We start from the raw sequence: 13,978 nt of genomic DNA, 5'->3' as shown, positions 1-13,978 counted from the left end.
TTTCAAAACAATGGAATATATGGATGATTCAAGACCAAAAGGAATATTTCTCTTTGCATAATTTAAGAACAGAATAGTTATGACCTCTTTTGGTAATGCCATGTAAGATATTATTTATGTGTAGTCTAGGTTTGTCTCTATTCAATCAATCCACTTAAAAGGAAAAGTGTATACTCCTATTTATGTAACAATTACTGCCTAAGTTGTAAATCCTTTACAACTGACTCAGGCCTGGCTGAATGTCTTTTACATTTCTTCTGGTTGGTTCTGCTTTCGGTTAAAATGCAGGGGCGTCACAAAAGATCACTGCTTATGACATAACAATGAGGAGAAAACTAACTTGAGTCAACTAAAAAGAAATGTATTTTCTTTAAAGCCATAAAAGAGCTATGAATGCCATTGAATTTTCAATAATTATGAGTGCGGTATCATGGCAGATTGGAATCCCATGGAGATAGAAACACAGAGCTTATCCACCGCACCTTCCAATACTCTTCTACAGGATTTCTGCTGAATAAACAGCTGCATGGAAACTTTGGAGCTAGGCTGGAGAACAAGAGATTTCATGAGGTACTTAGATCCCAAATCCCTGTGGAAAATACACTTAATTCTACCCTTAAGACACTAGAAACTAGAAGTGAACTAAAACCAGTAGAAGTAGAAAACCAGCCCCAATGGTGTTCAACTTCTTATTAGGTCAAAGAGATCAGCCCCTCTAGAATGTCTGCCAAAGAAAAGGGGAGCTGTTTCTGTGGAAAATATCACCTATTTCAGTCTTGACTATTGTTTCTTACACAACAACAGATGAAGAAATAAAAACTAAGAAACATGAAAAGAAGCAGGAAAATATGGTTCATAATAAAAATAAAAATCAGAAGAGTACTCACAGAGATGTTGAATTAGTAGAAAAGGACTTTGAAATAACATTTTAAATGTGTTTAAAATTTAGAAAAAAAGGTGGCCAAATGGATGAAAATATGAAGGATGTCAACAGAGAAAAGGAAACTTAAAAAAAAAAACAAATGTAAATTTTGAACTGAAAACTACAATATTCGAAATAAAAAATATTCAGTGGGATTAACAGCAGATTGGACAAAACAGAACAGAACAAAGAATTAGTGAACTAGACAATATGTCAGTAGAAATTATCCAAACTGAAGTACAGAAAGAAAAAAATTTAAAAAACAACAGAAGAGAGTATCAGATCTCTGGGACAAAATCAAATGGTCATTCATGAAATTAGAGTTTCAGAATGAGAGGAGAAAGTGAGACACATGTTTGAGAAATAATGGCCACGGGTTTTCAAATTGATTAAAAATACTATTTCATAAATTCAAAAAGCTCAGTGAGGGTGCCTGGCTCAGTTGGTTAAGCATCTGCCTTTGGCTCAGGTCATGATCCCAGGATCCTGGGATCGAGCCCTGCACTGAGCTCCCTGCTCAGCAGGAAGCCTGCTTCTCCCTTTGCCTGTGGCTCCCCCCACTTGTGCTCATGCTCTCTCTCTCTCTCTGTCAAGTAAATAAATAAAACCTTTAAAAACAAAACTAAACAAAACAAAACCCAAAAAGCCAAGTGAGCCACAGGCAGGGTAAATACAAAGATCCACACAGAGACATATCATAGTGACCTTGCTGAAAACCAAAGATAAAGTGAAAAATTATAAAGTAACCAGAAGAAAAAGACACAATACATTCAGATGAACAAGACAAGAATAAAGAAAACTCATAATCAGAAACAAGAGAAGCCAGAAAATAATGGAAGGACATCTTTAAAGTGGTGAAAAAGAAAAAAACCTACTATAACTTAGAATTCTATACCCAGCAGAAATAGTCTTCAAAAATGAGGTTTAATTTAAGACTTTTCAGACATACAAAAGCTGTGAGAAACTACCACCAGGAGTTCATACTGTACATACAGTTGACCCTTGAACAATATGGGGATTAGGGCAGTGGCCCCTTGCATAGTCAAAAATATCAGTGTAAAACTTTTGTTTCCCCAAAAACTTTAACTATACTAATGGCCTACTGTTGACTGGAAGCCTTACCAATAACATAAGCAGTCGATTAACCCATCTTGTGTATATTATGTGTATTATATACTGTATTCTTACAATAAAGTAAGCTAGAGAAAAGAAAATGTTATTAAGAAAATCACAAGGAAAAGTACATTTATAGTACTGTAAAAAAATCTGCATATAAGTTGATCCAAGCAGTTCAAACCTGTGTCGTTCAAGGGTCAACTGTAATACTAAAGGAAGTTTTTTATGCCAGAAAAAAAAAAAAAAGTCTCAGGTAGAAGTCAGATATCTATAATAAGGAATAAAGTATACTGGAAAAATACATATATGGTAAATAGTCTACCTAAAATATTTCCTTAAAAGACTATTGATTATCTGAAGCAAATATAACTACAAAGAACTGTAAGTTTAATAATTTATTTAGATGCAAAATGTATGAGGATAATATCACAAAGGATGGACTAAGGTAAATGGAATCATACTGTTGTAAGGTTGTTACATTATTTATGAAGCGATATAATATTAATTCAAGGTGTCCTCGGATAAATTAAGGATGCATATTATAATCACTACAAACTACCTAAAGAATAATGCAGAGAGACATAGCTAAAAAAAAGTTAATAGAAAATATGAAGTGTAATGCAAAACAAATATTGGAAACATTTCACTCAAAGGATGTCAGGAAAGGATAAAGAAAAAAACTCTGATAAGGCAAAAAGGAAGGAAAGGGAAAGATGGTAGGTTTAAATTCAATTAGCTTAGTAATTACATTAAATGTAAATGGGCTAAATGATCCAATTAAAAGGCAGAGAAAAGGAGATAGTATATCAAAATAAGATCCAAATACACGTAATTTATAAGAAGCACATCTTAAATATAAGGCCACAGCTAAATTGAAAATAAAGGGATGGAAAAAATATACCATTTTAACATAAATCATAGAAAACTAGTGTGACTATATGACTACCAAACAATATATATTTCCAAGTAAATAGATGAAGGCAATGAGAGATCATAGATGAACCTGAATGTTTTATAGTCATAAAACCATCAATTCATCATGAAGACATCACAAATGTATCTTGAGTATGCACCTAATAGCACACCTTCAAAATTTCACATAAGTCCTTACTGTTCCTCCTTTCATAGACTCCTTCTTCTAGTAGTTCTGTAATATTAGTGCTAATTTAACCATCACTGTCACCTGGGCTCATGCCTCTGTGGAGTACAATACTATTACCTAGACAGGAAAAGGATTATTTGATATATACCTGTTTATCTTTTTATTTATTCCCTCATAGAAGGCATCTAGTACACTGGCACAGAGTCTACCAGGAATTAGAGACATGGCATTAAGCTGTGGTACTGTTGGTAACATCAGACAAGTCACTGAAATCACTTTAAGCCTCAGTTTCCTCATGGGGAATGGGGATGAAAACACTTGCTCTGCCCAATTTTTAGACTTCTTAGGAAGCTTAAATGAGAAAACACATGCAGTGCTGGATACGTAAGAAACATTGTTGTGAACACAATAGTGAGCTTGCTTTTTAACACTGCCTAATCCTGGCTCATGTGCAGCTGCTGGCCCCCAGGTGCATTTTCTTTATTCATCAGTTTAGTCTATTTTTATCCTAAGTCCTTTACAGACAGAATGGAAGGAGACTGATAAACCTCTATGAGGAAACTCAGGAGGTTCTGCCCTTAATTTGTACCTTTTGTATTCACCCATGAGGGAAATTTGAAGATTTTTTTAAAAAATATTTTTATTTATTTATTTGAGAGAGAGAGAGCATGAGCAAGGGGGAGAGGCAGACGGCTGAGCCCTGGTGCAGGGCTCGATCCCAGGACCCTAAGGTCATGACCTGAACTGAAGGCAGATGATTAACTGAGCCACACAGGCACCCCAAATTTGAAGATTCTAAACAGGATAATTAAACCAGGAGGCAAGTCCTATTCTGAGATCTGGTTAAAGATTTTACAAAGAGACAGTGGAAAACATTTAAGGTAAAGATTAAAATTTTTGACTAAATTTTTAAAAATGTATTATTTTTTACCTAAAAAGTGGTTTTCCATTTGGTTTTGTTTTTGGAGAGAAACTGATTTCCGTGTGTAAAAGGAATAGAACTGTTTTTGTGTGGATTGTCTTTTATGGAAGTGTATTTTTTAGTGATAAATTTTCCTGGAACAAGATGGGGTTACCAGAATAGGTTTCCTTGGCATGTGAGAAAATTATAGAACTATGTGAAATTACAGTTTTAAGATTTGGGAAGTTTGAAATTAATTAATGTATCCATATTATACATTAAGGGCTTGTTAATTAAGGTAGACCTTTTAAAAATAATTAACCAATATAAATATTATTTGAAAGTTAGTTATGTAAAACTTACATAAATAACATATCTAAATAATGTCTAAATTTTAATAATAATATTTCTAATAAGAATAATAGTACTTGAAGACTAAGAGATCTTCTCTTCAAGAATAGCACTAGTTGTAATATAATTATTACAATAAGCATGAGAAAATTGTGGGACACCTGGGTGGCTCATTCATTTAAGCATCTGCCTTGGGCTCAGATCATGATCCCAGGACCCTGGTGTTGAGCCCCACGTGGGGCTCTCTGCTCAGAAGGGAGCCTGCTTCTCCCTCTCCTGACTGCGTGGGCTCTCTCTCTCTCTCTCTCAAACAAAAAAATAAGATCTCTAAGAAAAGAAAGCCATGAGAAAATTGCATCAGAATCTCCTAGGTATTTATTGTATTCAAAACATTAATATTATGTTTCATGATATTTTGTACATGAATATATACACTATATACATAGGAATTTTCTTCAGTATTTGAAGCAAAAAAATTGCTTCTCATATACCTGTATGAATCATTGTATGCTTTATGCTCTGTTAAAAGCAAACATGACTATGAAGAAAATTTCACTGTTTAAATCTTGAGTATGACTGTGCAGTTGCTCATTTGTTTTATTCCTTAACATAGTGTAGGCCAATTTGATGATTTGATGCTTACAACATAACAGAATAGTTTCCTGTTCTAAATGGATTTCTTAATAGTAACCTGAAAAAAAAAAACGTAAGAAACTTTGTAGGAAGGTAATAAGGGAAAATGATAAAGGCATTGAAGGAAATTCTCCCGCTGGTAAAGTAGTAGGGTCAGAGTTCTCTATGTATGATTTCCTCATCTGTAAAATGGGGATAATAATACCTGCCTGATAGTATTGTTATGATGATGATACCAGATTATGTTTGTAAATAATTTAATACAATGCTAGGGACGGGTACATAGCAAACATATGATAGATTCAACTAATAAAGTGAAAATTAACCTTTCCACTGAAATGGGATTTAAGAAGTTCTATCATTTCCATCTTGATTTACTTGATCTCTCTATATAAACGATTAGGTCTAGATCAGCAGATTACCTTTGGAAAACCTTTAATGAAAAAGTCATTTCTCTGTCACATCATCCATTAACATAAGGTGGCAGCTCTGGCTTATCCGATGAGGCTTTACTACATAAAAATGGAGCTATTGATATTATTGACTATTAATGAATGCTTATTCCATATTATAACATTGTTTCCAAAAAATATAATCTATTTTAATAACTGAGGTGAACCACAAATTTTTTAACAAGAAATGACTTCCTATATTCAATTTCTTAAACTAACCAGGCACTCAGCATATAGCTTTAATTAAGTTATTTGCCTAGAGGCCAATCAATAATTAATTTTCCCATTCAAAAACTATGACTTGGATGTTTCTCTTAAAGCATGTCAATTAAAAATAGAAAAGCCATACTATAAAAAATATATGTTTATTGACAAGTGAGAAGATGTTGCCAGGCTTTTTAACAAGCTCTTTGAAAATATTGCTTTATTTGAAAAGAAACCTTAATTACCCTTGATCATGGCTCTTAAGTCTTAGTATTATATTCCTACTCGGTAATACGTACTCATCTCATGGTGATAATTCCCTTATAGCTTGTGGTGATCAGGGAGAATCATAATAGGCAATTGGTAAGTTTGTTATGAGTTGACTAAGATGGAAATAACAGCTTTGAATTATTCTCATTAATTTAACCCATGTATTTTAGAAAGCTAGTGATAAGCTGGTTGCCATGAAGTATTTACTACTACAAAATGATAAGTTTTAGCACACTTTACTAACAAATCTGAAACTGAGTTTTGAGAGAAAGGAAAATGGGACTCATATTCTCTTTTATTTCCCAGACTATGAGTTTATCTAAAATATAATGCTAACAATCATTCTCCCACTTGCTCACTCTGTTCTAGCACCTCTGGCCTCCTTGCTGATCTTACACAAGCCTGAAGTTTGCATTTGCTGTGCCATCTGCCTGGCATACTCTTCCCATGGATATTTACTTCACTTCTTCACTTTGCTCAATGTCATTTTCTCAGGGTTGTTTAATTTGATCCCTCCTACTTAAAGTTACATAGTACAGTGCCCCTAACTTCCTTTAACCTGCTCTGTTTCTTTCTACCATGTTAAGCTAGTCATCTTCCAATGTACTATATTATCTTAACCTATTTGTTTATTGGAGACTCCATCAAATGTAGACTCCAGGAAGCCAGGGAGTTCTGTTTGCTCTACTAGTGCTGTATTTCTAGTACCTAAAATATTGTCGGATACCTAGTGAAAACTGGATAAATATTTGTTGAATGAGCGAATAGATGCGTCAGTAAATGTAGAAGTAAATAGATTCAACATCCTAGCTTAAGCACCTAGAAATGGTTCTGATTATTTGCCTGATTGCCTCAAACCTGGACTCATCAATGGACTGTGACAAATGAAGTTAAAATGCCAGAAATGATATCTCTTAGAATGAGAAATCCAAAGAATTTAGGGAGGTTTCATATCTCCTAGCTTTGTTCCTCAAGAGAATATAGGAAACACATTCTTCATTAGACATTAAGAAATTCACTAGTGAGGGGAGTGCAATGTCCTTGAAAAAGACTGCAGTGGCTGTCATTTCTAGGGTGGGTTGATACCACCACATACATTGGCATCCCATATTGACTGAGGCCAAATAGCAGCACTCACTTGAAAGCAAGGTGGTGTGGTTCCCAAGGTAATTAGCAGGGTGAGAGTGATGATAATAAAGTTTAACATACAGAAAACTTTGGAAGTGCTTAACTGATCCTGGGGATTCCAAACTGAAATTGTTTCTATCTCACTAAGGTCATACTTAAAAACCCTCTAGGTTTGGCAGTGGCATGGGTGGCCCATCACGCTGGAAATTTATGGTCCCTCCCACACTTGCCTGACCTGAATCAGATCATAGATTCAGAGCTCCTTAAATGAAAGGAAAGATTTGTCTTGGTGAGGAAGGACTCTGTAATAGTCTCAAGTATATTTTCTTCCTAGTCTTTCTCTAGTATTTTTATAGAAAATGTATTACTGATGACTAACTTTATTGTTTGATCCATAGGTAGCCGCATATCAAAACTGGCTTGTGACAGAACCAGATAGCTGACTATTTCTCAGAAACAGCTATGGTAACTGAATGATTGTGGGTATTCACTTTTGAGGAGAGGATGCCCATGTTTTAATTTGGAATATAGATATTTTCTTTATGCCAGGTATGGGAATGCTGTTGTTGCTATTGCTATTGTTTACAATAGTATGTAGAGGAAGAAGTTTGTGCTTGGGTGAAGTCAAAGATTGCATGATTGATGACAGTTTCTCTTGCTCTCTCAAAAACCATTCCTATCACTTTCTAGCTTGTATTCTATATCACTCATTTTTAAGTCTTCATGCAACTCCTGTCCCTTGTTTATGAAATTTTCCCACTCTCTGAAGTCTACAACATGTAGTTTAGTTTTTAATTGTAGTCTGCCTTATTCTTTTTTTAAATAATTTTTTATTGTTATGTTAATCACCATACATTACATCATTAGTTTTTGATGTAGTGTTCCATGATTCATTGTTTGTGCATAACACCCAGTGCTCCACGCAGAATGTGCCCTCTTTAATACCCATCACCAGGCTAACCCATCCCCCCACCCCCTCCCCTCTAGAACCCTCAGTTTGTTTTTCAGAGTCCATCGTTTCTAATGGTTCGTCTCCCCCTCCGACTTACTCCCCTTCATTCTTCCCCTCCTGCTATCTTCTTCTTCTTTTTTTCTTAACAAATATTGCATTATTTGTTGTAGTCTGCCTTATTCTTAAGTAATTTTACATATGTGTTTTTACCCTCTTTGAGGTCATTTTATTTTTAGACAAGGATGTCATATATTCCCTTTTGTGTCATGCTCAATAACCTCTGGTCTTTTAATCTAATAGAACTGCCATTTTCATGGTATCTCTTTCCACCTAATATTTCACACTCATTTATAATCGAACAAGCAAAAACTCAACAAACTCAGTCATAACAAACCAAATTAGACAATTCTTGATGCCCAGATTTTCAAACTCTGTTGAAATGAAAATACATCAGCATTTCTGGAAAGAGATCAAAGCACCCATTCTTTATTTTATGAAACCAACCAGCAGAGGGAGCAAAAGAGATATTTAAGTGTTCCTGTTTCTGCTTGGCGACTTTCTACTATGGTTGCTGTCTAGAGCTAGGCTATATTTTTAATATATATTCCCCCTAATCCCTAGGCAGAAATTCTGTATAATCACCACATGCCTGTGAAGTCAGTTCTAAGAGATTCTACTTGCACAATTTTTTTCTTCAATCTTGAGTCCCATGAAAACCTCAAAAGCTACTGGGTGAAAAACCAGGACTAAAATTGTAGGCCTTCAAAACTCTATCTAGGCAGCTCAAGAATTAGGGCAAAGAGATTTTGAATGAATAAAAAAATAGCTTTCTAGTTATTAGGATAAATGATATTAATGAATCTCTGCTGTGTTCTGTATTATTTAAAATATTTTGAGAGATTTTCACATATATTCTAATGGAGGTTATACTACATTCATAGTAAAGTTATATTTTTTATATGACCAGGAAATAACAAAGAGAAAGTTCCTTTGAAAAGAATCGTTTATATTCTTTTATATGTATGTGTGTGTGTGTGTGTGTGTGTGTGTGTGTGTGTGTGTGTGTGTGAATCGTGTATATATACTATATATGATATATTTCTACATTCCCATCTAAAATATCTTTTAAAACATTATGGATCCAAAGAGTTTCTCATTATCCTGGATATTTTGGTTTAGATAATTCTGTTAAGTATAACATGAAGATGGCCAAAAACCTGTGTGTGGTTTACAGTGTCCACTGCAAAAGGTTTAAGAATGTCATTACTTGCTTTCTTTGGATGAGTTCAATATGGGGACTCTTTGGATGTGTAAGGTCTTTATACCCAAACTGTCCCTTGAATTTAATGAAGATATATATATATGTTTTTATTTTTTTTTTTAAGATTTATTTTATTTTAGAGAGAGAGCACACATAAGCTGAGGGGAAGGGGTAGGGGAGAGGGAGAAGTAGAGAAGCAGGCTCCCTGCTGAGCAGGGAGTCTGAAGTGTGAAGTAAATATAGCTGGATCCCACAACCCTGAGATCATAACCTGAGCTGAAATCAAGAGTCCGACGCTGAACCAACTGAGCCACCCAGGTGCCCCTTTAATGAAGTTATATTAAAGTATAGTCACAAAGATGAAGAAGCAAAAAGAAAAATCTGTGATAATGTAAAGCTAATATGAATTTAACATGAATCACTTTATTCATCTGCTGAAGAATATCAAAAGGAAAAAGAAGCATTATAGGGCATCTCATTTTTAAGAGAATATAATTATAAATAATATCATTCATGTAGTTTCTTTTGTGTTGGGGATGTATAAATTCTTACACCAACAAAATGTAACAAACATTGGGAATTTCCAGATATCATGGCATGGTGATCTTTATCATTCTTGTAATTCTTGACTTTAGGTAGAGTTATAGCCACCTGAGTTATTTGAGCTGATCTCTAAAAACAAGTCACATGGAGCGCTTTTACCAGGGACGCACCAACCTTGGCTATGTTTGTACCAAAACCGTGAGGAAGGTGGCACAGGTCATCACTGAGAAGTACTACACTCACCTGAGCAAAGACTTCCATACCAACAGCCCTGTGTGTGGGGAGATTGCCATTATTCCCAGCAAGAAGCTCTGCAGCAAGATAGGCTACGTCACACATCTGATGGGGTGGGATCAGAGAGGTCTGGTGGGAGGTATCTGCATCAAACTGCAGGAGGACAGAGAGAGAAGAGATAATTATGTTCCTGAGGTCTCAGCCCTGGATCAGGAGATCACTGAAGTGGATTCTGACACTAAGGAACTGTTGAAACTCTTAGAATTTGGCAGTCTGTTCAACCTGCAGGTCACTCAGACTACAATTGGGTTGAATTTCAAAACACCACATGGAGTTGTTTGAATCATTCTGCTGTGCTGTAATATCTTCCATAAACCTTGGGAAAAAAATTCATACAGAGGTTCTCCTGACTGAGGTTAATGAGATTATTTTTATGAGGAGTAGATTGGATATGTGTATGTGTGTATGCATGTGTGTGTCTGTATAACTGATCAACAACAGAAATAACCTTAATATTTGCCTCCTCAAGGGAGGAACAAACAATCTAACTAACTTATGAAAGTCTTTTTTTCCCTTGTTGTCTATTTCTATCCTGTAGGAAATTAGTTTTTATTACAATGTGGTCATTCCTTGTGCTGGAGGCCTAAACTGGCAGGGTAACTGGACCTCTATGGGGTACACCTTGTCTGTCTTCTGGCTGGGTAGTTGGGTTGTGCAACTCATGGAAAGAACAGCATTACAACTTGAGAAGAACACACCACTGAGTGTTTTGTAAGAACCTCTAAGAGAGAAACAAATAAACCAGTGTTGGCATTCATTTCATAAAAGACACCAAAAAAGCAAAGTTTGAAAACTCAAAGGAAAACAGCATCTTTTACTTTAAAAGAATCTAAACCCCCAGATTTCACTGTCTAATGCTTCATGGTAATACAACTTGATGAAACTCATTGTTTTAGATTTTTTGGTAAAGGGGGTATGGATGACATTTGACTTGTGAATTGACTCAAAGATTGGGAAAAGGTGCCAGAAAGGAGGCAGTCTGGTATGGTTCAGTGAGTTGGCTTGGACTAGCAATCCAGAGATGTCAATTTTCAATCCAATTTTATCATTCAGTAATTGCTTGTCCTTGGCTAATTCAACGAATTTGTTTCCTTATCTGCCAAATGTCTTACCTCTTCTTATAGGATAACATGATCACATGGAGGAATTGTGAAATACCTAGCATTCCATAAAAATATGAGCTACCTTTATAAAAATTATTTGTTGTTATAAAAATACTCAAGTGGATGATCATTATCGCTATGATCAAGATGCATTTTTATTGTGCTCTAGAATATATAGCTTGTCAAATGACAAAACTTAACTAGGACTAAGCCAAAGTGCTCTGATCTTTGGGAGTAAGGTGAAAAAAATGCAGCATTCATTAAGACATTTGTGGTGATTAGGGAGATGACCTTAGTAGGTTATCAAATTCACAGCCTCTCACAATGGACCAAACTTAAGCCAATTCAATTAAATGAGATTTTCCATTATTTACAAAGATGGCCACAGCCAGCCAGGACTCTTCTAATACAAGCAGTTTCAATATTATGCAATTCTTTCTTATGTAATTCTGAATTCTCAGGCCTCACCAGCATGGGGATAAAAATAGAATGTTATGATTGTTGCAAGTTGGTATTTCTCTGACCCAGCTCCTATTTTACCGTGTGAGAACTCTAGACCACCCTTACATGTCTGCTAAATAGTTATAGCATTCTGTATATATATATATACATCTATAATCAGCAGATTTACTCTTAACTACCAAGTGGCATCCTATGTTCTATTTTCTTTCTCTTTTACCCTGACTCTATACAGTCTGTCTACTGACTTCTGGTCTGAAAAATAACAGCTTTGCTGCCAGAGCCACCCTATGGAGATGATTCTAGAAGTAACGGTGTTTGGTGCCCAGGCTGGCAATGCCTATTGCTGAGTGAGTTGATGAATCTGTCTTGGGATCAGCCATCAATATCTCCTACTGTTGGGGGTAAGAGTAGCCCTAATTCTGCAGCTGTCTTGTGTAGTCCGTATCTGTCCCAGGTGTTCTTGTTTTTACATGTTCCTTAGTGGGTGTTCCATATTCTGGTGCTTAGCCATGGGTCTGTAAGTTCTGAGGCCAGGTGAATGAATGACTGACATTGTGCTGTCCTCATAGTTACATCTTCCCTTCGATTCTGGCACATCATCCTTGGACAAAACATGTGTGCCTCATTCCTTTTTTCTGTATGTTTTACCCAAGAGGGGTTTTGATCTCCTATGTAATACTCCCTGTGAGGCACGCCTCAGAGCCTGATGTGTAACTGATACACTTACTATCCCAGAATGCCTGAATAAAATCTCTTCATCATACTAACTTTCAACCTTTTCCTTTGTTTTAATACTGAGAGAGGACTTTCATTTTTTTATAGCAGTACTTTATACTCTTATGGATCATACTCTCATACTCTGAACCATCCTTTCTGCAAAAAAAGAAAAATCAATCTCCACTTCTTTTTAAAGTAAGGGTGTAGTTTTATCGACTCTTACTCATCTTTGTGGTTGTAGGCTTGAAGTCTTCAACTTATTCACAAAGTAGGACACCTTATTCTAAAATGTAACTTCTCTCTTCCACAAGGTTTCTTTGTTTCTCAAACCTAAGTGACGAGATGAAGCATTATTTATGGGGTCCTAACATAACCCCCGTTCTCAGTATGCCTAGTGTTATTGGAATCACACGAAGTGTACATGCCTTTTAAATGATGCGTAAGAATGAAGTGTTATAGCAGGCTCCTGGTTTACCCTGGCTTGTAATTTCCCGAGAGATGCCAGAATTGGCCAAGGAACTTCTTTTTAAAAAGATGGAAAAAATTCCATGGAAGACAAACATAGATCACTTTAAAAATCATTTTTCTCCTATTTCTATTCGGCTCCTCAGTCCATAAATATCAAAGTCCACTTTCTAAAGGTACACATAGCATATTTGTATTGGAATATAATAGCAGGATTTTGAGAATCTTCTAGACATTTGATAAATGTCAGTTCGAAACAAGTGATTTTATTCCTAGTTTAGTAAAATCTCAAGTGGACATCAACTTTGGATGTGTCTCTTAAAGATAGTATGTTAATTCATTAGTGAGTATCAGAAAGCAGATTGACATGTTTTGTCAATATACTTTTTCCCTTATTTATCTTAGTGCATCTTATAGGGTCTGTTTTTCACATGATCTTATGAGATATTCTGAGAAAGGAGGGTTCCATGATCAATGAGTTTGGGAAAAGCTTCATACCATATTCAGAGGTCCTGTAGAAAGAAAAAATCTACTTAACTCATTTAACCCATTTAGTTCCAAACTAATTTGACCATAATAACCACATCTCTTTCTCTCTCTCTTTTTTTTTTTAAAGGGACACATTTAACATCTTATGGAATACACTTTGGTAATTATTGCTCTGTTTTAACCTTTCCAACTAACTTTTTTGACTGCATGGGTCATTTATTTCAATTTTCCTTTCAATAAATATTTCAGGTATTTTCCTGGTTTGACTAAGTCAGCTAGGAGTTTTGATATCGCCTGTATACCTAGCCTCGTTCGACTCACATTTCACATGTAGTTTTCCACACATTCTTCTTTGGAAAAATAAGTGTTTGAATTAGGTTTTCATCACAGGATAAGACAATTGCAGAAAGGATCTAAACTTGTGTTCCTTAGGTGAGGCCTAGGCAGTTTCTTAAGACCAGAGTGGTGCTGAGCCTGCCTGTCTTTTGGGAAAATACAAATGTGCAGGACCTTGAATGAATGGACAGGCAGCTCAGAGAAGCAATGAATTCAACAGCTGCAGGAGACTACAGACATCATCCAGTGTTAGACCCTCATCTTGTGCCAGTAATCA

At 35.5% G+C, this 13,978-nt stretch overlaps 1 protein-coding gene across 2 annotated transcripts; it reads left to right on the top strand.

Moving 5' to 3' along the window:
- Positions 1-401: 401 nt before the first annotated feature.
- Positions 402-10,431, top strand: LOC113927455 (40S ribosomal protein S17-like). Of its 2 annotated transcripts, none has more exons than XR_003521637.1 (2): positions 402-570; positions 7,478-7,561. XR_003521637.1 is itself a non-coding variant. In XM_027603293.2 (2 exons), the coding sequence occupies exon 2, from the start codon at positions 9,980-9,982 to the stop codon at positions 10,409-10,411; it is 432 nt and encodes a 143-aa protein (XP_027459094.2). In that variant the 5' UTR covers positions 402-570; positions 9,928-9,979; the 3' UTR covers positions 10,412-10,431. The 2 variants fall into 2 exon arrangements, 1 of the variants encoding a protein (XP_027459094.2); XM_027603293.2 differs by lacking the exon at positions 7,478-7,561 and adding an exon at positions 9,928-10,431.
- The last annotated feature ends 3,547 nt before the right edge of the window (positions 10,432-13,978 follow it).

This window comes from Zalophus californianus, chromosome 7 (genome assembly GCF_009762305.2).
Source record: "Zalophus californianus isolate mZalCal1 chromosome 7, mZalCal1.pri.v2, whole genome shotgun sequence".
NCBI lineage: Eukaryota > Metazoa > Chordata > Mammalia > Carnivora > Otariidae > Zalophus > Zalophus californianus.
Note: the sequence above shows the minus strand (reverse complement) of the source record. Positions and strands in the feature narration are given on the sequence as shown.

Coding starts and splice junctions, on each gene's coding strand:
- LOC113927455 (XM_027603293.2), top strand. CDS start 9,980: ATGGAGCGCTTTTACCAGGGACGCACCAACCTTGGCTATGTTTGTACC.